The 25,512-nt window shown below is 44.4% G+C and overlaps 1 protein-coding gene across 1 annotated transcript in view; it reads left to right on the forward strand.

Annotated features, from left to right (window-relative positions):
* The first annotated feature begins 330 nt into the window (after window positions 1-330).
* Window positions 331-25,512, forward strand: part of LOC124606906 (WW domain-binding protein 11) — a 100,852-nt gene continuing 75,670 nt past the window's right edge. The window contains exon 1 of the mRNA XM_047139009.1: window positions 331-649. Within this exon, the coding sequence (XP_046994965.1) occupies window positions 586-649 (64 nt within the window). The 5' untranslated portion in view covers window positions 331-585. The remainder of the gene's footprint in view (window positions 650-25,512) is intronic.

The raw sequence follows: 25,512 nt of genomic DNA on the forward strand, positions 1-25,512 counted from the left end.
GCAGTAACTTCAAGTTTACCTCCAGAAACGTGTTGCGATCTATGTTGTGTGTTAACACTAACTTCCGAATTTTCGCAGATGAAGCAACTGTATATACTAAAGTACTGTCTGAAAAGAGCTTTACCATCCCGTATATTGACTTGAAAATGGAAATAAAAGTGAATTTCAAATTTTATTCTGTCATCGACTGTGTAGTCGCTCTTCTTTGCCAGTGAGAACTTGCACACTTTTCTCTACATGTGGTCGATATTTGTACTGGCTCACTGCAATACGACTTACTGTGCGCCAAAGATAAATGCTAAAAAAGTCGGCATCTTGATTTAGTTACATCCTTGGCAGGTTTGTTGATCGAGTGTCGGCGTCTTGTTGTTATACCGAAAGTGGAAGGATGGTATTTATGCGGTGATGTTAATATGTATTTGGACGTGGACGTAGAAAACTGCAAGGACACGAAGTGCCACATCAGTTCTCCTGTGAATAATAGTTCGTTATGACTCCTTGTCATAAGAACAGTGAATCTAAGAAGTTCTGAGTGCAAGTAAACTAAGGTTAACTTAAGAGGTACAAGCTGCAACAGCCTCCAAAATGGGTAGGAGGTCAATAAATACCACCAAGAGTGGTAAATATATGAACCCAACAGATCAGGCGAGTAAGTATAACATCTAAACGTGTACATAAATTTAAATTTATTTTAGCCGCTCATATAAATATTGGTGTTTATGTGTAGCATTAAACACTTTTTGTCAGTTTTTCTTGCGTCTTTTTAGAATGAAAACAATGTTGCATTCAGAGTTGGGAATTCAGCCTTGATGCGATTCGCGTAGTTGTAATGCTGAATTTCTCATTATGACAATGCTTTTTTGCCTTGATTACAAACTCACAGTTCAGTACTAATCCATTTTTCTAGGAAATACTTAACTAACGTGATTGAGCATATTTTGCATGTCTTAACCGTTCGGGTCTTGGAAATAAAGAAGTCTACGATTTATGCTATTTCGTTGACAGAATATGGCCTATTATTTTTCACTGTACCATAGCATATTTTGATTATTTAGCTGTAGTTCTAAAAATGTTTATAAGACAACCAGTAGGCTTTCCCTTTACCAGCAGTTTAATGTTGACATTTTAATATATGCACCAAAAAGCTGCTGTAATACTATCTTGCTGCAACTAGTTTCAGATATGTCATCATAATCTCACAAACTTTGAAGCTTTAAATGTTGTTGGTCCTATACCATGTGTCTATTATTTCAAAGTATGTTAAGTAAATTGTTAATGATGAAATATTCAAAATCTATTTCATCAGATCTATCTGCTGGCAATCCTACGTTGCTCAGGCAAAAGCTTGATGCATTAGCAGAGAGAGAAAACTGTGGTTATGACAAGAAATTTTACAGTCCATTAACAGTTTTGCACCATCAGCAAAAGTTGATGGAAAGGATTACTGAGAAAGGTAATGCGTACTCTCCAGTGGCTGTACAAGTTGGTGCTATTCTGATTGTTAGACCAGAACCTGTAGCTCAGAGAATGGCAAAATACTTTGAACAAATTAAATACAATGACAATTAGGATCGTTCATCTCAATTAAGATGCAACTTAGTTGAGAGAATACAGGTCGACGTAATGTCTAGTAACACTGGAGAGTACAACTGCCCCTTTTGTTAGAAGGATTAGAGCATGTGATGTCTGTGACTCTCAGTACATCATCAAGGACAGACAAAATGCACTACAGCACATCACACAATATTTACATTGATGTGAAAGACTACTTCCACATGGTTTTTAACAGAATGTGGCCTGATGGACAGTACCCTGGTTCTCAGAAGGTACAGTTGTGATACTCTCCCTGCTTATTGTATGTCTAGAAATCAGAGGTCTCGATTACCGAAATGCCTTCACAAAAGAATACGAAGTAAATATTGCAAAACTCGAGTCGAGAAAAGCTGCCAACATGAGTAACGTAGAAGTAGATACCTCAGAGTAGTGAAGCATTTTAAATCACTTAATAAAAGCAAGTCCTCTGGTCCAGACTCTATACCAGTTAGGTTCCTTTCAGAGTATGCTGATGCAATAGCTCCATATACAACCTTTGTTTGGAAAATGTAGCGTCCTAGATATAGGCAAATTGGACAGATACCAAACACAGAATGCATCTAAATTATGAAGGAAAAAACTTTGTATGTAAACCGATAAATGAAATCATTGCGAACAGAGAGAGAGCAAACAGAAAAATTCCATGTACTGGTATGGGACCAGTCTCAGCAAAAGAAAAAGAAGTATCCTCAAAAGCAGCAGAATCGTCAGTGGCGGAACTAACAACTAAAACAACATCTTGAGCGATGACTATCGCCCACCCTACACGCAACAGAAAACAAACTCAGCTTCAAAGTTGCGTGAAGCATCTATCTCGTGTGTTCAATATGAGTTTTCCACACCTCAAGCAATACTATCAACTAATGTACTGAAAAAAGCCACTCCTAGCAAACATGCAGAGGTGAGAAAAAATCAAACTTTGTCTTTATTCCACCAAAATATATGTAGCCTCAAGAATAAAATAGACCAGTTGCTAATAAATTTAAAAGACAAGTGTGAAAGTGAGGCTGATTTACGTTATGAGTGGAATCCACAGGCTACAGATTGAGAACTTTAGTTTAGCTACTCATTACTGTAGATCTGTTATGGAAAAGGTGGTGTTGCAATATTTATAAAAAATAATATAGTGTATAAATCCCTAGATTTAAGCAAATACTGTGATGAACAACATTTTGAGATGTGTGGCATTGAGTTAACAGCAGACAATGCAACTGTTATTGTTCTGGCTGTTTACAGGGCACCTGCTGGAAATCTAAATGTATTTCTAAGACAAACGGAATCACTTCTGTCCCACCTATGTAGGTAAACTAAATCTATCATTGTTATTGGTAACTTCAATGTGGACTTTTTAACAGAAAATAGAAACAAAACAGACTTTGAACATGTAATGTACTGTTACAATTTAGTACCATTGGTGGACACTCCAACTACAGTAACTGCCAGCTCTATCACTTTAATAGATAATGTATTTGTAGATAAGGATATTTGCAATAATTTAACCATGAAAAATATTGTAAATGGTCTCTCTGATCATGAAGGGCAATTCCTCACTCTAAACCAAATGAGTGTACAAAGAAAAGAAAATTTCATTTGGAAAACATTTCGGATTATAAACAGGCACACCACTGAAACCTTTAATCAGCAATTACAGCTTGTGGACTGGTCTCCTGTATATGCTACAGTTGATGTTAATTCAAGATTTAATATTTAATATATTTATCAGTGAAGTTACAAGCCTTTTTGAATAAGCATTTCCTAAAAAATCAGTGAGAGAAAACCTGTTCAAATCTGGAAACAAGCCTTGGATTGCTAAAGGCATCAAAATCTCTTGTAAAACAAGAAGAGAACTATATGCTGCAGCCAGGAGTTCAAATGATAACAATAGGATTACACACTATAAAATCTACAATAAAGTTCTGAATAAGACCATTCAGGCAGCAAAGAACATGTGCTTGAAGGCAGAAATTGACAATTCGAGCAATAAAGTAAAAACTATCTGGAAATTTGTGAAGAAGGAAACGGGGGGGAGGGGGGGGGGATGCAGTGTGTAGTGAAACTATCCAAATCAAAAGTGAGGGTAATCTCGTTAGCGATCCAAAAACAGTTGCAGACACATTCAACAACAATTTTTTTGGCAGTAACAGAAAAAATAGGTTTACGAGGGTCCATGAAGCCAGCCATCAATCTTTTGAAAGCTAGAGTACCTGGTTCAGTACAACACATGAAGGTAAAAACAGACACTGTTCAAGAAATTGAAAGAGTTATTAAATCCCTGAAAAGTAAAAACTCTGCTGGAATTGACGACATTTCTAACAAATTATTAGAATACTGCTCCAGCCATGTAAGTAAAGTCCTTTGCCACATTTTTGGTGATTTTTGGTGTGTCACTTAAGTAAGAAATAGTTCCTGAGAGGCTTAAGTATGCAGTTGTAAAACCGCTGTATAAGAACGGGGATAAGACGGATACTGCTAACTATAGGCCAATATCACTACTGACAATCTTTTCAAAGGTTTTAGAGAAACTATTGCATGCCAGGATAGTTAAGCATCTCAGTGAACACAATATGTTCAGCAAAAGTCAGTTTAGATTTCAGGAAGGTTTGTCAACAGAAGATGCAGTATTTGCATTTACTGGCAAACTCTTGGAATCTATCAACAAAAAACTGAAAGTGATTGGCATATTTTGTGACCTAACAAAAGCATTTGACTGTGTAAATCATCAAATTCTAATATATTCCACTAAATTGCAGGCCCATGTCATTAACGTCGATATGCAGCAGGATTTTGGAACATATATTGTGTTCAAAGATTATGAATTACCTCGAAGAAAACGGTCTACTGACACACAGTCAACACAGATTTAGAAAATATCGTTCTTGTGAGACACAACTTACTCTTTACTCGCACGAAATGTTGAGTGCTATTTACAAGGGATTTCAAATTGATACCGTATTTCTGGATTTCCGGAAGGCTTTTGGCACTGTTCCATACATGTGGCTTGTAGTGAAATTGAATGCTGAAGCAGTTTTGATCAGCAACGAACCCAACCGCATCTTGCTCAGGGAGTCCACTTCGCCAAACTTGTCTTCAATGTGTTCCACAAAGAACAAAGGTTTGGTATTGATGAAGGTATCCCCATCAGTACTTGTGCAAACCAGATAGCGGGGGAAAGGTTTCGCCCCTAGCCGACGGGCCTGACCTTCGTCCCAGGGGGTAGCCATGGAAGGGAAGGCCGAAGGGGCAGGAGAAGCAGCGCTAGAAGAATCAGTTCCACGCAGAGAGACGGTCGCAGCAGAATGGCCAGAGTTCTGGACCCGTATGTGTTTCATTTGCATAGTGTCCGCCCTGATACCACCCACTCCGATCAGGGGCTCTCCTCAGCTGTCCAGTCTGCGGCCCTTCATGCCTGTACCCATCTTGGCACAATTCCTGTGTCCATTACCCCCCACCAGTCTCTCAATATGGTTCAAGGTGTGATTTTTCACAGGGACCTCATCCTTCAAACTGATGTGGAACTTCGGGACAATCTCGGACAGCGGGGTGTTCACTTTGTTCAGCGTGTTCAGAAGGATCCTAAGGACAATCGCATTGATACTGGTGCCTTTATCCTGGCCTTTGAAGGGGATACCCTCCCTGAGAAAGTAAAGATTATAGTTTATCGATGTGATGTGAAGCCGCACATCCCACCTCCTATGAGGTGCTTTAAGTGCTTGCGTTTTGGACACGTCTTCCCACTGTTCGCAGGCCCATCCCTGTGGTGGCTGTGGACGTCCACTCCATGAGGGGAGTCCCTGTGTTCCCCCTTCTTTGTGTGTTAATTGTCATGGCAATCATTCTCCATGTTCACCAGATTGGCCAGTATATAAGAAGGAAAAGAAGATACAGGAGTATAAGTCCCTTGATCATTTAACATACACAGAGGCTCGTAAGAAGTATACACGTCTTCACCCTGTGTCCATGACGTCTAGTTATGCTTTAGTTACATCTTCACACCTTCCTCCCCCTTCCCAACCCCAATCCCGGACCCCTCTTCTCCCCCCTCCCCCCCTTCCGTGTGGCTCCCACACCTTCTCCTCTGGGTGCTGCTCCCCCTCCCCAGCCGGAGAAGTGTCCCACTCCTTTGGCGTCTGCCGGTCGAGGGCACCCCTCCCGGGATGCCCCTTCCCAGCACCTTCCAGGCCAAAGGTCTGCTGGCACGCGACGACCACGAGAACCGCAGTCTGTCGGCCCCCAGGTCGCCCGATCTCTTTCTGTTTCCGATCTTGCTGGAGCTGGCTCCTTTATGCCACACAGCCCTCCTCGATCTCAACCAGAAAGGAAGAAGAAACATAAGTCCCGCGACAAAGAGCCTCTAGTGTCACCAGAGGTCCCATCCCCGGCTTCACCACCAGATTCTGACCTGTCGTTCATGGATGTCGCCCCCTCCATGTCGGTGACGGGTGGTGACCCGGCGGTATGACTGGCTTTAGCCTGTTCAACCCCCATTTAAATCCTCGTACTGTGGTTATCCAATGGAATTGTAATGGATACTACCGTCACCCTCCGGAATTGAAATCCCTTATTTCGTCTTACTCTGCAGCTTGTGTGGTTCTACAGGAATCTCATTTTACTGATGATCACTCACCGACCATCTGTGGGTTCCGTGTTTTCTGTCGAAATCAGGTCGGACCCCTGCGGGCTTCTGGTTGCGTATGTACATTGGTCCGTACAGACATTGCTAGCACGTGGATTCCTCTTCAAACTACATTGGAAGTGGTTGCTGTTAGGGTCCACCTGGACTCTGAGGCCACGGTTTGCAATTTTTATCTCCCTCCTCTTCAAACTACATTGGAAGTGGTTGCTGTTAGGGTCCACCTGGACTCTGAGGCCACGGTTTGCAATTTTTATCTCCCTCCTGACAGGACTCTTTACACCTGCTGCCTTAACTGCCCTTCTTCAGCAACTTCCTCCTCCGTTCCTCCTCCTCGGGGATTTTAATGCTCATCATCCCTTGTGGGGCAGTGCATTTCCATCTAGACGAGGTCTTCTCTTAGATCAGTTTTTTACAGACCACAACTAGTGCCTTCTTAATGAATGCTCCCCTACTCATTTCAGTGCCGGTCATGGTACCTTTTCTGCCATTGATCTTTCTCTTTCTTCTCCCTCTCTCCTCCCTTCATTACACTGGTCACCACACAATGACCTTTGTGATAGTGGCCATTTCCCGTTGATTCTCTCTCTCTCCCTTCCCACTCCCTGATGGACAGGCTACCTTGTTGGTCTTTCCAATGCGCTGATTGGCCTCTATACACTGCACAGGTCGTGTTTTCTCCCTCTTTGACGGGTTGTATTGATGACGTCCTATGCGACTTGTCTGACACGATTGTTCGCGCTGCTAGCCTTGCTGTACCACGCTCATCTGGACCATTTCGTCGCCGTCAAGTCCCGTAGTGGAGTACGACCATTGCCACCCGTGAACGCCATCCAGCTTTGCAACACCTTAAGAGGCACCCATCCGTTGCCAGCCTTATTACCTTTAAACGCCTTCGCACCAAACCTGTTATTTAATCAAACAGAGCAAACGGATATGTTGGGAACAATTTGTTTCTTACCTCGGTTCTACTGTCCCTATGTCACGGGTATGGGCTACACTTCGCTCTCTCCAAGGCTGCCATCGGCAGTCCACCCTCCCAGGCCTTCAGCTCCCAGATGGCCTTTGTACGGACCCGTTGATTCTTGCGGAACATCTTGTGACCCATTTTGCAATGGTATCAGCATCAGCCTCCTATCCAGCTGCTTTCCTTCACCAGAAACAGCGGACCGAAGCTTCCACCTTATGTTTTACCCCTTGTCAGTCAGAATCTTACAACGAACCTTTTACTGAATGGGAATTTCTTTCTGCACTTTCTCTTCCATGATACAGCCCCTGGCCCAGACTCCATTCATAACCAACTGCTTCAACATCTCAATGCTCCACAATGGCAACATCTTCTCCGGGTGTTTAACCATATCTGGCTCCAGGGTGACTTCCCTTCTCAGTGGAGGGATAGCATCATGGTTCCTGTCCTTAAACCTGGTAAGAACCCCCTCTTTGTTGACAGCTATCGGCCAATTAGTCTGACCAATGTTGTTTGCAAGTTACTTGAACGGATGGTAGCCCGTCGGCTCAATTGGGTCCTCGAATCTCGGGATCTATTGTCCCCTTACCAGTGTGGCTTCTGAGTGGGACGGTCTCTGATCGATCATTTACTTCGCTTGGAATCCACAGTTCGGCAGGCTTTTTCCCAGTGCCGCCATTTGGTTGCAGTATTTTTTGACCTATACAAGGCCTATGACACGGCCTGGCGCCATCACATCTTACTTACCCTTCATCAGTGGGGTCTTCGGGGCCCACTCCCGATTTTTATCTGCCAGTTCCTGTTCCATCGGTCATTCAGGGTTCGGGTTGGTACTGTTTTTAGTTCTCCACGGACCGAGGAGACGGGCATCCCACAGGGTTCTGTCTTGAGTGTACTTCTTTTCCTCATTGCTATCGATGGACTTGTGGCCTCTGTCGGTCCTTTGGTTGCCCCTGCCCTGTATGTGGATGATTTCTGCATTTGGGTTAGTTCTTCTTTGATGGCCTCTGCAGAGGCAGCTCCAGGGAGCTATACGGCGTGCCTCTGCATAGACCCTCTCACAAGGGTTTCAATTATCTCCTTTAAAATCACGGGTGGTCTGTCCACTTCCGTTGCCGTACTACGATCCACCCTGATCCAGAGCTCTATCTCGATGCACAACGATTGCCTGTGGTGCAACAGTTTCGTTTCCTGGGTCTTCTTTTCGACAACAAGCTCACTTGGCTGCCCCATATCAGACTTCTGAAGGTAGGATGTTTCTGTAAACTCAATGTCCTTCGCTTCCTGGCCCACTCCTCTTGGGGTGCGGACCGCTCCCTCCTTCTCCGTCTTTATGGTGCTCTAGTTCTGTCTCGCTTGGACTATGGTTGCCAAGTTTATGGTTCGGCTGCTCCTTCTACACTGCACATACTGGATCCAGTCCACCATCGTGGTATCCGTTTGGCCACTGGTGCCTTCCCTACTAGCCCTATTGATAGTCTCCTAGTTGAAGCTGGGATCGCCCCCCTTTCTGTTCGGCAGTCCCAGCTTCTGGTGTCTTATGCACTCGCTATCCGTTCCTCTCCCACTCATCCTTCCTATTCTATCCTGTTCCCAGACCATGGACGTCGCCCACCCGATTCCCGCCCTCGGGCGGGTTTACCAGTTGGGCTCCGCCTTGCGTCTCTTTGCCGTGATTTTCAGCTTCCTTCTTTGTCCTGTCTTCCTCGCTCCCTCCGCTCCACCCCCCCTTGGTTGATTCCTCGGATTCGGATGGATCTCCTCCTAGGTCCGAAAGATTCGATCACCCCCCCCCCCACCCCCTTCCCCGTCCCTAAGATCCTAAGATGTTCCGTTCCTTTTTCCGCCGAATTTTATGGGAGTTTCGAGATGCTGGGGATGCTGTTGTTTTTTACACTGATGGCTCTAAATCTGCTAATCATGTGGGGTATGCCTTCACGTCCTCTGTTGGAACAGAAAATCATCTGCTGCCACCTACATGTGGGGTGTTTACTGCGGAATTGATGGCGATTTCCCAGGCCCTTACCTTTATTAAACACTCCCAACACAACCGCGTTTTGTTATGTACGGACTCAATGAGTGGCCTTCTGGCTATTGACGTGTTTTTCGCGCCATCCCTTGGTCTCTGCCATCCATGACCATCCCGCTGATATTCACTGTGCTGCTTGTTCCATTGACTTCCTTTGGGTCCCTGGCCATGTGGGTATCCCGGATAATGAGCTCGCTGATTGTTTGGCTGGGGGAGCAGTCACTTACCCCCCGTTTTCTGTAACCCCTCCTGCAGCGGATTTACGGCTTCACATCAAATCCCACTTCGCACAATCATGGGCCAACTCGTGGGAGGCTACTTCCCTGTCTTACAAACTTCGTGTGATTAAGCTGACACCACGCCTGTGGCGTTCTTTCTTTTGCCTCTCCCGAAAGGACTCGACCACACTGTGTCGTCTCCGCATTGGCCATACCAGGCTGACCCATGGTTTTCTTTTGTGTGATGAGCCACCCCCACTTTGTGGTTGTGGAGCCTTCCAGTCAGTAGCCCACATTTTGGTTGAATGCCCCCTTCTTTTCGCTCTGCGTGCTAAGTACAGACTCCCCTGCACTTTACCTTTGATGTTGGCTGACGATTCCCGGATGGTTGCCCTGGTTCTTGGTTTCCTCTGGGAAAGTGGTTTTTATTCTCAGTTTTAAGGTTTTTAATCTCTCTCTGGTGTCGGGGCAGGGCGGTGAGTGTTGGGGTATCTCCCACTGTAAGCCGTGTTTGGAGATTCCTGACTCCCATCCCTGGCTGAGATCCTCTTCTTCCCCTTTTACTCTTTTTTTTTTTTAAAAGGATTGGTTAGTCTTCTTTTCCCGTAGTGGTTGCATCTTTTAAGTCGCAGGTGGTCTTGCCTCTGCTGCTTCAGCATAGCGTTGGGTTCGCTCTCTTGCTGACTTATCTCATTTTGTTTTTACCATTGACAACATGACTGCCCTTTTACATTTTTGTAGCCTTTTCCGTTTTATTGTTCTGACTTTTCTGAGATGTCACACTATCGGAATGGACCACATTTGAAACAAGGGACTGATGACCTTGCTGTTTGGCCCCTTAAACCCCAACCAACCAACCATCTATTCATTGCTTTATTTTGTGGATGATTTTTCAAGCTGTTGTTTATCTTATGCTCTAGAAACAACTGCAAATAACATTAAAAAGACTAGAAATATGGGCTAAAACCACAGGCTTCAGTTTTTCCACAGATAAATGTGTGTCCATTTGAATCACATATGTCATGTTTTTACTGAACCCTACTGCAGCTGTGAAGTAGCATTCTTAGTTTCAAGGAATCAGTTAAGTTCGTGTGCCTTGGTGTTGGTGACCAGCTCACCTTATTGCCACACTTGAAGCATCTGCCGGCAAGGGATCTGAAGATCTTAAAGTGCATTATTAGTGACAGGTCCAGTGGGCAGAAAGATACTCTCTGCTGTTATTTTACACAGCCTTTGTTTGGTCACAGCTGAACTGTGTCTGTTTTCTATATGGTCCTTCACAACCAGTAAAGACCTTACACTCTGTTCATCATGAGGACATTTTAGCCTAAACATTGTTAAAGCTATATATGAGTGCAGGCTTTCTTGGCGAATTTCATATATGAAATCTTCACGGGTTGTCAGCCGAGTAGTGTCATTGTCTCGTAGCAACGTTTTGATGGAATGCGTCTCCATCACCTTCGGGCGAAGTGTCGGGATATCGTTGGTTGCAGGCTGATCTCTCTGCTGGACCGCTCTCCACTTCCTGCTGCCGGCCAACACTATTAACTCGCTGACATGTGGTATTGCTAAGCATTTATCACAGATGCTAGAGCCCTTGGTGGGTTACGGTCCACACCATGTGAAAAACTCGACAGAGTTTGTAAAGGTACTACAGGGCATGCGGCTGGAAAATTAAGGCGTACTAGTCAGCTTCGATGTGACATCCTTATTCACACGAGCACCAATAGAAGACTCCCTGGCTTTACTCGAAGAACACTTTGAGGAGGATATCCTCAAGCTCTTTTGTCATGTGCTAACCACCACCTATTTCAAATGTGGTGGGAAGTTCTATGAATAGATAGAGAGGTGTAGCTATGCCCCCCCCCCTCCTCTAGCACCAGGCATAGCCAACTTATACATGGATCACTTTGAACAGCTAGCACTGGACACTGCTGCTAGAGTTCCATAAATGCCTCAATGGTATACATGGAAATATCAAATTCAACATGGAGATAGAAGAGAACAGAAGCTTACCCTTTCTGGATATCCTGATCACAAGAAACATGGACGGCACGCTGGGACACTCAGTGTAGAGAAACAAAACACACACGGATCTCTCTCTTAATGCCAACAGCTGCCACCACCCTGCGCAATGCAATTCTGTACCCAACACCTTAGTGCACAGGGCCAGGTCCATCTGTGATAAGCAAGTTTGCCAGGAGAATTGCAACACCTCAAGACACCTTCAGGAAAAATGGATACAGTGAGACACAAATAAGGAGAGCTCTGAAGACCGACCACAAGAAGAGAGAAGAGAGTCGGATGAAGACGAAGCAATGGGCTGTGCGTTCATGCCGTACACAGGTCTTCCAACAGCCAGGATCGCGAGAATTCTCAAGAAACATAAAGTGAAGACCATTTTCCATGGAGCGGGAAAAATCAAACAAATCTGCTGTGGCCGAACATAGTATTGACGAGAAGCACACCTTCAATTTCGAGGACACAAAGAAAATATGCAGTACAAACGGATTTTGGGACTCAGTCATCAAAGAGTCCATAGAAATGCAGTTACACAACAACCTAATCTACTGCGACAGTGGCTACCATCTCAGCACAGCCTGGGAGCCTGCAATCAGGAAAATCAGAGATGAACGCTCCATTCCACCAAGGGCCAAGGACGGAGCAGACAGAAACGGACGCCAGGACACAAACCTCACACACGCGTCCCCCCCCACCACCGGCCGCTCCAGGTGCATCGGGCAATTCCGTGGGCACTTGATTGGCCTATTTAGATTTAGGATATATAAAGGAAGAGAGAAGTTGCAAGAGCTCTATGTATTATCTAATAAAAAAGGATTGAAAGGAAAAGGAAAACAAACAATATTTGTTCATTTAGAAATGGCTCTTGACACAGTAGACTGGAAGGTACTCTTTGGGGAATTAGGCAAGTTAGAAGAGACAAGGATAGGATGAGTGATCCTCAGTTTGTGCAAGACCATTGTACAGAAAGATACATTAATGGCATGACAAAAGTGGCTAGAACAGGCATAGGAAGAATCATTCAACAAAACTGTTATAACCTTTAATCACCAATAATTGCGTGGATATTCAAACACACTCACTTAGAAACAATAGCTGGTTACATGATAACAACTCAGTATCCCTTATTCGACTACTGTGCCGTGACATGCGGCCGGCGCCGTTCGTAGCTAGGTGGCGCTCCAGCTCTCAGCTGAGTTGCGGAGCGCCTCTATCGCCGTTTGTGTGTACTGTCGTGGCGGCACTGTTAAATGTCGTGGCACTGTCACAACACTTTTCCCCCTTGAAAAAAAAAAAAAAAAACCGCACTCACTTCCTTGGAGACATGGACAGTGCAGAGACATCCATGGCCTCTTGTGAGGCCCCGAGAAGATCCCGCGGAGAGACACGAGAGTATGGTCGAAAATGTCCAGGACGGAAGCTCGTGCGTGGAACGTGCCTCCTGGACGAGATGATGGGTGAAAACTCCGGAGCAGCATCCATAGGTGTCGTGGGCCTGGGGGTGTGCTCCAGGGAGATGGGTCCCGAAGAAGGCAGCGTCGCGACTGGGGCCGGTTCCTGCGTACTCGGAAACAGTAGCGACGGCGGCTGCATCAACACGCATGGTAGATCGGCAGCAGTGACAGGACTGGCTTCTCGGGCTGGTGGAGGCGAAGGAAGGGGCGGTGGCACCGGCGTGGCCACCACTCGTGAGCGCATCTGGTCGTAATGGCGAGCAACCATGCCGTCGTCCGTATGTATTTCACAAAGCCGGCGGCCGCGAAGAGCCTTGACCACCCCTGGAATCCATTTAGGGTGCGATCCATACCCTCGTGCCCACACGTCGGCGCCCACCGAGTATTTTCCCACACTAGGGGACACAGCACAAGGCCTGACAGGGTGAAGCAGGTGCAGTACAGTGCGCGGTTGTCGGCCATGCATGAGTTCAGCAGGGCTGTGATCACCCAGAGGCGTGAAGCGATAAGAACTCAGAAATTGCAGCAGAGTGTCATCTGTGGAAAAATCGCTAAGGAATTTTTTCATCTGACTTTTGAAAGTGCGGACAAGGCGCTCGACCGCCCCATTCGATTGCAGATGGAAGGGCGGTGCTGTAACATGATGAATCCTTTGTCCAGTACAAAAATCACGGAAGGCCTGCGAAGAGAACTGAGGGCCATTGTCCGTGACGATCGTGGATGGAAGACCTTCTAGCGCAAAGATTTTGCACAAAGCCAGCGTCGTCGCCGCAGTGGTGGGCGACAGACATCGAACAACAAACGGAAACTTCGAGATGGCGTCAATCAACAGTAGCCAATAAGTACCGAGGAAGGGGCCGGCAAAGTCAGCGTGCACCCGTTCCCATGGCTGCGCCGGATCAGGCCACGGAGAGGGCATTGTACAAGGTGCAGCCAGTTGTTGAGCACACTGACCACACGCAGCAACCATGTGGGCGATGCCCAAATCAATACCGGGCCAATAAACGTGCCTGCGGGCCAGGGACTTAGTCCAAGAAATACCCCAATGGCCTTCATGCAACAGTTTGAGAACATCTTTGCGAAGAGAGGCTGGCACCACGACCCGTGGAGATGTGCCATCCGTGGCCAGAAGAACAACACCATCACAAACAGACAGACGAAGGCACAAGGCATGGTAGTTGCGAAGGGGATCCGATGCCCGGCCCTGGGTCCTGCCCGGCCAACCCCGTTGAACAAAACCGTTCACCTGACGCAGGACCGGGTCCCGCGCAGCAGCCGACGTGGCCTGCTAACCTGTAAGTGGAAAACCCTCGACTGCCCGACGTTCTTCCTCATCAATGTGGAAACAGAGTAGTTCATCACGATCGAAAGGGCCGTGGGGCGATAGTGAATCTCATAGCGAAAACGAGACAAGTATAAGGCCCAACGTTGCAGGCGGTGAGCTGCCTTATCCAGAAGTGACGCTGATGGGCTGAACAGAGAGACCAACGGCTTGTGGTCGGTGATGAGGTGAAACTTAGTACCATACAAAAAAACGCGGAACTGTTTTAGAGCATAAATGATAGCGAGTGCCTCCTTTTCGATTTGAGAGTAACGCCGTTGCGGATCGTTCAGGGTCTTGGAAGCATAGGCGATGGGTCGTTCCGACTCATCCTCATACCGATGGGCGAGAGCAGCCCCTAGGCCATACTGTGACACGTCAGTCGCCAGAACCAAGTGCTGACCCGGACGGAATGTGGCAAGACAAGGCGCCGACTGCAAATGAGCCTTCAGGCGGACAAAAGCCTGCTCACACTCGTCGGACCAACAGAAAGGGACGTTTTTTCGTAACAGCTGATGCAGAGGATGAGCTACTGACACCGCGGATGGAATGAATTTGTGATAATAAGCAATCTTGCCTAGAAATGCCTGAAGTTCTTTGACCGTAGACGGCCGGGGTAGAGCGTTAATGGCCGCAACGTGCTGACGTAGAGGATGTATACCCTCACGGGACAAGTGGAAACCAAGATACACAATGGAGGGTTGGAAGAACTGTGACTTGTCCAGATTGCACCTCAACCCAGCCGAATGCAAAACCCGAAACAGTGAACGCAAATTGCGAAGGTGCTCCTCAGTGGAGGCCCCCGTGACAACAATGTCATCCAGATAGTTTATACAGCCAGGAACGGAAGCTGTAAGCTGTTCCAAAAACTGCTGAAAAATGGCCGGTGCGCTAGCGATGCCAATTGGTAACCGCTGGTACTGATACAACCCACAAGGAGTGTTGATGACGAGAAATTCCTTGGAAGAAGCATCCAATGGCAACTGATGGTACGCCTCCGATAAGTCAACTTTGGAAAAGAACTGGCCCCCAGCGAGCTTGGTAAATAACTCCTCAGGACGGGGAAGAGGATAAGTGTCAATGAGGCTCTGAGCGTTGACAGTGGCTTTAAAATCACCACACAATCGCAGACTCCCGTTTGGTTTAGAAACTACCACGATTGGCGATGCCCATTCGCTGGAGGTAACAGGAAGGAGAATCCCTGAAGCTGTTAACCTGTCTATCTCAGCCTTGACAGGTGCACGCAACGCTACCAGAATAGGGCGTGCCTGGAAAAACTTAGGGCGAGCTGTAGGTTTAAGAGTAATGTGGGCTTCAAAATCCTTGGCACGACCCAGACCAGCAGAGAACATGGACGAAAATTCAGAACACAATCCATCCAGCTGTTGATACGGAATATCCTCAGATATGAGGTGCACATCATCATCAATGGAGAACCCGAACAACTGGAAAGCATCAAAACCGAACAGGTTTTCAGTGCCCGCATGATCCACCACATAAAACGTGAGGGGCCTAACAACGGACTTGTACGCAGTGGATGCATCAAACTGGCCAATGATAGGAATTTTCTGTTTATTGTAAGTTGTCAGATTTCACGTAACTGGAGACAAGGGAGGGGAGCCCAACTCCAAATACGTGCGAGAATTAATGAGAGTTACTGCAGAGCCAGTGTCCACTTGCATGCGAATGTCTTTATCCAGAACACGAACAGTAACAAACAACTTATTTGTTTGAGAAAGCACACAGTTAACATCCATGTCCGATGCCTCATCTTCGTCGACAGGAACTTTAGGGGACTGACACACAGAAGTAATGTGGCCTTTTTTCCTACATGAATTACACGTGGCGCAACATTTTGGACACGCGGCCCTGTCATGCTGTACAAAACAACGTGGACAAGAAGGAAGTGCGGAACGAACCTGCTTCTGTGGTTGCTGTTGTTGCTGCGAGCGTTGCGGCCCAACGCGATGGTGTTTATGCGAGTGAACCACCGCCACATCTTCGTTCTCCTGTGAAACAGGCAAATTGTCCGTGTCGAAAGTTGACTGTACAGCGCCTACATCACACCACGCGTCTATTTGCGTGCCAGCAGCGTGAGACACTTCAAAGGATTGAGCGATGCTTAGAACTTCCGACGACGATGGGTTTGGCAGTTGTAGGGCACGTTGCCGAACTTCTTTATCAGGAGCAAGCCGTAGAATAGCATCCCTAACCATTGAATCAGCATAAGACTCATGATGAGTGTCCGTGACAAACTGACATTTCCTACTCAGACTGTGTAGTTCCGCCACCCAAGCCCGGTAAGATTGATGGCGCTGTTTACGACACCGGTAGAACGCCACGCGGGCGGCAACGACGTGGATGTTTTTTCGGTAATAGTTAGACAATAAGTCACACATTTCTTGGAAGGACAGAGAGGCAGGTTCCCGCAGAGGGGCTAACTGAGATAGTAGCTGACAGATCCGTGGGGAAATCCAAGATAGAAATACCGACTTACACATAGGAGCATCGACAATGCAGAAAGCCAAGAAGTGTTGCCGCAAACGCTTCTCATAATCCTCCTAGTCTTCAGCGGCCTCGTTGTAAGGAGGGAATGGAGGCGGAGAAGAGGAAGACAGACGATGAGTAAGCGACGTCGACAACACCTGAATAGCAGCCGTCAACTGTGTTTTGTTGTTCAATGAGCGCTTGCATAAGCTGTTCCATGTCTGCCCCGTCACGAACACACAAATCCACAACGCAGTGAAAATATCCGACCTCGTCACCAAAAAGTGTTATAACCTTTAATCACCAATAATTGCGTTGATATTCAAACACACTCACTTAGAAACAATAGCTGGTTACATTATAACAACTCAGTATCCCTTATTCGACTGCCGTGCCGTGACATGTGGCCGGCGCCGTTCGTAGCTAGGTGGCGCTTCCGCGCTCAACCGAGTTGCGGAGCGCCTCTATCGCCGTTTGCGCGTACTGCCGTGGCGGCACTGTTAAATGTCGTGGCACTGTCACAACAAAAACCATTCCCTCTAGTTTTCTTTTTTTATCTGTTAATTGAAAATGTACTTTGAAGCAATGACAAATGAAACAAAAGGAATGTAAATAACTGGTTAACAAAGGTGTTGCTTTAGATTTGTATATGGTATAGCCGCACAAGATTTAGAAAAGGAAATTACGTATTTTCTTTTTAGCATATTGACTATCTTGTCACACAACCATAAGCTAAAGTGAAACAGAAAGAAAACCAAAATGATCGTAATAGAAACGTTGGACAAGGAAGTGAAGTCAAACATGACTGTCAGAAATACAACTCTGAAACAAGTGAACAAATTGTTTTGCTCTAGGTAGTACACTAACAGATGATAGTGGAAGCGTGATGGATATTAATATTGATTTGAAGAACATAACGGGAAATATGGAACAATAATTACTCATAGGAAAAACTATTTAGTCTTTGACTTTTGAACTGTACCATATTTCTGAAAATGCTTTTATTGCTTAACATATCTGACATAATATGATTCACCATAATGAATTGAATGCTTATACATACCTCGAAGGGATTAACAATACTTCCACTCAAGCCTGTTGCATTTTGGACACTGACCAACAGGCTTACGTTATAGCTTCCGAGACGCTTGAAGACTCACAACAGTGGTGTCATTTAAATGCTGTATGACAGAGAGATGTCATGCCTTAACATGAAGAATGTGATAGGCTCTTAGTGAGGCTGTATTTGATTATGGTATTTGAGCATATCTGCTGATCACAGGTACACATGTGGGGGCAGATGACATTATTGCACGTGCAGATATTCTAAAATTTGCACTGCACCAATCTGGAAATCATTTATTTCTTTTTTCATCAAGTTAGTATGTTTGTTACTCCTTCACACTCATGCGGCAGGATGGATTTAGATGAACCTGTACCCTGATTTAACACATTGGCTACCTCCTATTCCTAAAAACAAGGACTGGTTATCTGTGAGAGTAATATTGTAGACAAGAACAAGTTGGTTGGAAACACGAAATTATTGATTAAGTACCTGGTGAGGAACCACCTACACCTCAGTCGATACAGTGATGACAAGAGACGACACATGTAGAGTTTCTTAACTCATTAGAACAGTTGGGTGTGCCATTCCACGAGTTGGAGCTGAGGGTGGATGTGCCCGTCATACTGATGTGTAACCTGAATGCAACAAGATTGTGCAACAGCACCAGGTTACGCATTACAGAGCTGAGAAGTCATATAATGGAGGCCACCATCATCACCATCCGGAGTCAACGGAGTGACAGTATTGATACCACAATTTCCTATCATCCCAGCAAACTTGCCTTTCAACTTCAGTTGCTAGCAGTTCTCTTTGAAAGTGGCCTTCCTGATTACTATTAATAAGAGTCAAGCACAAACATTAAAAGTGGAAATAGTTATGGGCGTAGTCCATATCAGTTCAGGCAGGCTAGGAAAAAAATCTTACCTTAATAGTCTCAGATGTTATTGAATTAAGCATCTGTTAAAATGGGGGACTAAGTAAGGGACACGTATTTTTTTGTTTTCTCCAAAAAATTTTCTGCTTCGAGGTACAGCCCTCCAAAGATGACACTGCGCACACCGTTTTGAATGTCATACCACATCAAGTCATCCAGGCCATGACACCCATTATCTAGTTGTGAACTGAGATTTTGTGTACTGCTTTTCTATCTAATATCATGAACTTATGCCAATTTTTATTGCTTTATATACATTATGTTGGTAGCAATTGCTGAAAGTTTGATGCAATGCATTACTTCAAAGCAAACTGTAAAAATTTGAAAATTGGCTGCAGTTTTTAAACAAATATGGTATGCCAACAGTTTTTTCCCTGAATATCCTTTCGGACATGTAGTTTCTGAAAACATGTTAAAATTGTCCAATTAAATTTTTGTAAATTAATTTTATTTAATTTTATTATTAAATTAGAAAAAATATTTTGGACAATTATATAACACCAAAAACATTAGAAAGTGATCCACAAGTAATAAAATTTCATCATACAAAAAAATCAGTTTTGAAATTAATGGCACTGGAGAGAAATGCAGGGTGTTTACAAATGAATATCGGGGTTTTAATGCTTTATAATATTTATTATATTAAACTTACAACTATAAATGCTACGTCAAATGAAAGATCAACTCAAACAGTTTTACCAAGAACCTAATAAATATTCAATGTGACCAATATTTGTCACACGGCACACATCAAGTTTATAGCCGAGTTCTTCCCAAATGTTGATAAGTGTGTCTTCACTGATTGTAGCAGTAGCTGCTTCAATCTGGTTTCTTAATTTAGGGAGGTCTGCTTGTAGTGGAGGCACATACACGCGATCCTTGTTGAAACCCCAAAGGAAAAAATCGCATGGCGTTAGGTCCAGTGAATGTGGAGGTTCATGCAAAGCAAGCCGTGTCATTGGGCCCCTTGCGGCCTACCCAGTGCTTGGGTGCAGTGAAGTTCAATCAATCTAGCGGATTGTGGTGGAAACATTGCGCACTGGAGCCAAACACAACTGTTTGAGTTGCTCTTTCATTGGACATACCATTTATAACTGTAAGTTGAATGTAATAAATGTTATAAAGCATTAAAACCCCGATATTCATTTACGAACACCCTGTACAATTACTACCCAAGAGACATTAACAGCATAAGTGCACATAACAACATCCAAATGGAACAAAAATTGCAATATATGAAACAAAATTACACATTTTAAAATATAGGGCAACTTGGGCATTACATGACATATGAACACTTTCTTACCTCTGCCATAACCAAATTAACTCAATGTAAAAATACATAGCATTTTGTGTATAATATTTAAGCATTTTGTCAAAAGCCAGTACTGTCAACACTGCACAAAATGAATAAAACATTCTCAGTTTTCCAGCCATGTCAATTCGAATAAAATCCTCGAGCTTTCGATGACCATCTCCGCCATCGTCGTCAGAAGTTCACTGACTGCCAGGGCTGCTACGGTTTCTCACTTATATAGGCATGATGACATCATCAGCAGCCAATCAGATCGACCCAATGTGGCGCTCGCGCGTATGTCGACCCGGGCAGCTAGTGGAGCTATTGCCCGTGGCAGCACCGGTGACATCAGGTGGCACCAGAGGCAGGCCGCTCCCACATCGCGCATCTGTCTTTGGTTTTTTTCGATGTCCAACGCCCACCCCCATGCCCTGCTGAGTGTGTATCCCTGGTCTCTGTTGAAGTTATTGTTGTTTAAACGAATCTCGGCTTCTTCCTTTGTAACGGAGTCCCAAAAACACTTTTGTATTTACGAACCTACTTTTATGTCTGTTTTCTAGGAAATGCTCCACTATGGCCGACTTGTCAAGCTCCCTTTATTTTTTATGGTGCTTGTGCTCAGTACAACGCTCCGCAACTGTGCGAATTGTTTGTCCAATATACATGCTGCCACATTCACAGGGTACACTGTACACTCCGGGCACTCGAACAGCAATGTCGTCTTTAACAGGGCGCAACATATCTCGTATCCTGGGGGCGGGCCGGAACACTGGTCTTAGCCCATGTTTCTACAGCATACGTCCTAACTTACTGCTAGTTGCTCCACAGTATGGCAGAAATACAGTCCTTTTGGCCTTTCCTACTGATTCAGCAGATGTCTTTTGTCGGCGGCCCTTGATAGTGTTTGCAATGTCTCTTTTGCTGTATTCATTTTCCCTGAAAACAGGTTTTAAGTTCTGCAATTCAGACTGTAGGTGGTTGTTGTCAGAGATAATCTTGGCTCTATGAACCGACATGTTCAGGACAGCTTTCTTGTGTACAGGGTGGTGGAAACTATTGCCATTCAAGTACTGATCAGTGTGTGTTGGTTTCCACTACACTGAATGACCAAGCTGGCCTCCTGCCTTCCACTCAACCAAAACATCCAAGAATGGTAGCTTGCCATGCTTCTCCATCTTGACAGTAAATTTAATGTTGGGATGGACACCATTCATATGATCGACACAAGATAGCTGTCCTGAACACGTTGGTTCATAAAGCCAAGATTATCTCTGATCCTACAGTCTGAATTGCAGAACTGAAAACGTTTCCCCCCCCCCCCCCCCCCCCCCCATCCCCCCCAGGGAAAATGGATACAGCAAAAGAGACATTGCAAACACTTTCAAGGGCCGCTGACGAAAGACACATGGTGAATCAGTAGAAGAGACCAAACAGACTGTATTCCTGCCATACTGTGGAGCAACTAGCATTAAGTTAGGATGTCTGCTGCAGAAACGTGGGCTAAGACCAGTGTTCCCCGCCCCCAGGATACAAAATATGTTGCGCCCTGTTAAAAACGACATTGCTCCTCGAGTGCCCGGTGTGTATGGTGTACCCTGTGAATGTGGCAGCATGTATATTGGACAAACAATTTGCACAGATGCAGAGCATCGAACTGAGCACAAGCGCCATATAAAACAAAGGGAGCTTGACAAGTCGCCCATAGTAGAGCACTGCCTAGAAAACGGACATAAAATACAGTTCAAAAATACAAAAGTGTTAGCTCATGTGTCTACATGTTGGGACTTCATTATCAAAGAAGCGGCCAAGATTCGTTTAAACAAAAACGATTTCAACGGAGACCAGGGATACACACTCAGCAAGGCAGGGGTGTGGGCGTTGGACATCGAAAGAAAGCAAAGACAGATGCGCGATGCGGGAGTGGCAGTTTCAGACGTGGCGCCTGCCCCTGGCGCCACCTGACGTCACCGGTGCTGCCACAGGCATTAGCTCCGCTAGCTGCCCTGGTCGACTTACGCGCGCCACATTGGGTCGATCTGATTGGCTGCTGGTGATGTCATCATGCCCATATAAGCGAGAAACCGTAGCAGTCAGTGAACTCCTGACGACGATGGCAGAGATGGCTCGAGGATTTTTATTCAAATTGACGTGGCTGGAAAATAGAGAACATTTTATTCATGTATGCCATCACGAAAGACTTTGAGGACACTGCACAAAATTCTGGTGCTGGAATCTGCATTCAAGTTTATTCAGAACTACACATGTGACAAGACACTTTGATGCTTAGATAATATTTTTTTTATATGAGAAACACTTTTCCTCCACCATTTTTGAGGACTCTTTGCTTGGAGAATAAGTACGGCCTGTTGCTGTGGTGATATCAGCTTCACACAAAATATGAGAGAAAGAAACATCACAAACATCATTATCAGGCCAGTAGAAGGACATGGATGGTCCATGAGGATGCATGAACCTTACTGTAACATCTCCTTCTTCACAATTCATCTTCTCAACAATTCCCAAATTCCAAGAATAGTCATATGCACAAGCAACATAGCAGTTGGGCTGCACAGTACTAAAATCCATATCACAGCTCAGCCTTTTTGCTCCAATCTTGGTTGGTGATATTGGTACAATGTGATGCACAGACCATGTTCCAGTAATCGGTTTTGCATTATTCTTGTGTTTTCATCATCCAAATAAAAACACTTTACCTTTTGCACTGTATTGCGTGGCAATGTCTTTCCTCTTTTCTGCTCAGCCATTGATAAAATACCCTTCTCCATTAAAAGAGCTCTTGCTTGTCGTACCAAATATTCAGAAACCTGAAATTTGGAACTGACTTTCTGTCGAGACCAAGTTGGTGGCACAAGAGTAAGTAACTAAATTTTTTCACGATTATTTGCATATTCAAATTTCTGTTTTATTTTGTCCATGAGTTCATCATGATGTCTTGCCTTTTCTTCCAGTTCTGTTAAATCACTGCCAGGGATCATGCTTGCATCAGCAGCCAGCTGAACTTGATATGTATGTGAAATTTTAGTTTTCAGAGCCCCAGCTGCTGATTCCAATTTTCGTTTTGCTGCTGCATACCGACTATGCCGAGAAACTGAATGCAGCTTTGCAGGAGATACTCCTAAGCTAGTTAAGCTAATATTGAGCACACATTTTTCAGGAGTCTGCACCTTCACATTAATGTCGTTTATATAGTCTGGTGATGAGTCGTCACTTGCTTGTTTTGCATTAATAAGGTTGGGCACATTTTCTCCCCAGGAATAACGCTAAAGCCTCTCATTTTGAAGGTCTTTGCCTTTTCTAAACCAATTTCACACGCAGTCCAGATGAAACAGATTGTTTATGGGGCTTGAAGGGATCACAGCAAATTTTCTTATGTAGAGAGAATCTGCGCAGGTACCTGTCTTTGTTTTAAAACACACACACACACACACACACACACACACACACACACACACGCGAAACACTTAAATCACAATATAAATGACTGTTGCTTCTCCATAATAAAAGTTCTTGTTCTTCACTGGTCAGTTCATTCACACAAGGCATGTATCTTGCTGATACTGTCCAAGAAAACACTGCCTACTTGTACTTTCCATACTGCTTCAGTCATAAAATCAATATTTGTCATAAATAATTGAAAAGATGATTAGTGTAACCTAAAATTTAATTAAATAATGAAAAATCATTCTACTCCATTGTTTCATTACAAAAGTATTTCACATTATTACTGTAACATTAGGCGACTTACGTTTTTTGGAATGAATAGTTAAAAATTGCAACATTTGAATTTTTAAACTATAATTGACTCTGGGTACAACTCGGTACAAGAGCACAGAACTGCATATTCAGTGAACACATGACTCAAGAGTTGTTGGCTGAACAAACGAAATTTCTTCTTTCTTGCTCATCAAAGCATGTGCAATATGAGTTTTCCCATCACTTTGAGTCCAAAAATGTGTCTTCTGAATTCCTTTCACAGGATTAATTTGTGTGAACCATTCTTCTGTTTTCTGCTCACGGAATTGTTTGATTTCCTCTTTGGACAAAAGAATGAGGGTTGTGGAAGTGTAAGATTTCACGACTCTAGTAAAATCCTCAGCATTCTGAATCACAGCTGTATTTGACCTGGAAAGATTATGTTTTGTAGCATAGTGCTTCAGCAGGCCTCCTACACCATCACAAGGCCCCTTCCCATGACCAGTAGCACTGTATATCCAGTCAGTTGGCACAAGTGACTTACTCAGTTCAAACGGCTGGTAATGATTTTTAAAATAACTGGGAGCACCATCAGAAATAATGATGATCTGCTCTGCCCCTGTTTGCAATAGAAGAATTTTGCCCCTGTTTCCAATAGAAGAATTTTGCACATTGCTAGCAAAGCATATGCTGAGTCATGTCCTGTGTCATCACTTATAACTGCAACACTTGTGGTCTTGTTTTGAAAATATGTCACTCTTGTAAAAATTGAAACCTGGTCATTACTCCTTGTAGGAGAACTACAGACCAGTTCTCAGCAAAATCACAGTGAAGCACTAAAGATAGTTCTTCAGCCTGTACACACCCTTCCACTTCTGCAACGTATTGTTGTTGCAATTTCTTCAGATGCTGATGTGTTACTGCTTTCACTGACCATTTACCAAGTTCATCAATGAAACTGTCAAAGGCAACATTTTCTTAATTAGTTTATTTTCCTCCCATGTCGCATATGTATTTTCTGCAGAGTTATCTGCTACGTCTTCCAGGCAAAGTGTCTGTAAAGACAGTCCTGCCTTTCCAGGGCAGTCACCACATTCTTAAAACAAACAAGTCTCTCGCTGTACGTCACAGACTACTAATAACTTCACGCACCCAATCAAGGTGTCATATGTCACGTGCTCCAGTAAATTCTTCAAAGTTATCACACAAAGTTCAAAATTTGCTCAGTATACACATAAACGGACAACTCTACGTGTGTGTGTGTGTGTGTGTGTGTGTGTGTGTGTGTGTGTGTGTGTGTGTGTGTGTGTGTAACTACCTGCTCAGGTCATAGTGCATAAAATTTTGATCTTCCAATATGTGAAGTTGCATAGTTGCCCTTACAAACTACAAAACTTTTTTACTACTGCCAGTCATGTACCTCTTCACTTTCACAACCTTTTGACCTTCAACTGTTACAGTTATAGTGTCTTTTTTGTTGGCACTCGGCGAGAACAGTCCCATTTATCTTCCAGATAAAATGACTGCTCTATTTGAACTTGACCTGTTTCTATAGGATGATCATAGTAGGGATCTGGTCTTCCAAAGACTCCTTTTACAGACCTCACACTTCTAGAGTTGTCTACCATGTACTTTGATACTGATGGAATACAGCTCAAAATTGTTTTCTTTGAAAATATCTGTGGAATAATAGTTAAAACTTGCACGTTTTCACTGTAGGATGCACAGTATTCGACAGCTGAATTGATATTTGTAAAAAATTCCTGGCAAGAGTGCATTG

The sequence above is a fragment of the Schistocerca americana genome, chromosome 3 (assembly GCF_021461395.2).
Source record: "Schistocerca americana isolate TAMUIC-IGC-003095 chromosome 3, iqSchAmer2.1, whole genome shotgun sequence".
NCBI classification, from domain to species: domain Eukaryota; kingdom Metazoa; phylum Arthropoda; class Insecta; order Orthoptera; family Acrididae; genus Schistocerca; species Schistocerca americana.